We start from the raw sequence: 505 nt of genomic DNA, 5'->3' as shown, positions 1-505 counted from the left end.
ATAATTAACTAACATATATATATATATATATATATAAAATTGTATAAGAAAACTCAAGAGTAATTATCCTTTATTTATATTTTTTATTTTTTTGTAGCAATGATGCACTTGGACAAAGTACGCCTTCACGGAAAGCAGATGAGAGTGATGTCCTCAAAACATCAAACTGTTCAGTTGCCAAAAGAAGGTCAACCTGACGCTGGCCTCACCAAAGATTACACTTCATCCAATCTACATAGGTTTAAGAAACCTGGGTCAAAGAACTACCAGAATATTTACCCTCCATCTGCAACTCTTCACCTCTCAAACATTCCGTAAGTATTCAATAATTCACTTTAAAAGTTTTTTTTTTACTCTTTTTTAAAAGTAGAAAGTTTTTAACTAACAAATGGAATATATAGGGAGATGGTCAGGGTTGCGGTCAATAGTGAAACAAAAATAGTTTACAACTATTTATTTTCCAACATTTCGCCCCACTTTGCAGATCTTCATCAGGGCTGTCCAA

General features: G+C 32.7%; 1 protein-coding gene across 16 annotated transcripts in view; it reads left to right on the top strand.

Moving 5' to 3' along the window:
- heph (polypyrimidine tract-binding protein 1 heph) overlaps positions 1–505 on the top strand; it is a 358,385-nt gene that overhangs the window by 353,191 nt on the left and 4,689 nt on the right. For all 16 annotated transcript variants that reach the window (XM_067045793.1, XM_067045791.1, XM_067045789.1 and 13 more), the window contains one exon: positions 98–314. In XM_067045793.1, the coding sequence (XP_066901894.1) occupies positions 98–314 (217 nt within the window). The remainder of the gene's footprint in view (positions 1–97; positions 315–505) is intronic.

This window comes from Halyomorpha halys, unplaced genomic scaffold, assembly GCF_000696795.3.
Source record: "Halyomorpha halys isolate HHAL.00 unplaced genomic scaffold, Hhal_1.1 Scaffold238.1, whole genome shotgun sequence".
Taxonomy (NCBI): Eukaryota; Metazoa; Arthropoda; class Insecta; order Hemiptera; family Pentatomidae; genus Halyomorpha; species Halyomorpha halys.
The sequence above is the reverse complement of the archived record's forward strand: the minus strand, read 5'-3'. Positions and strand labels throughout refer to the sequence as shown.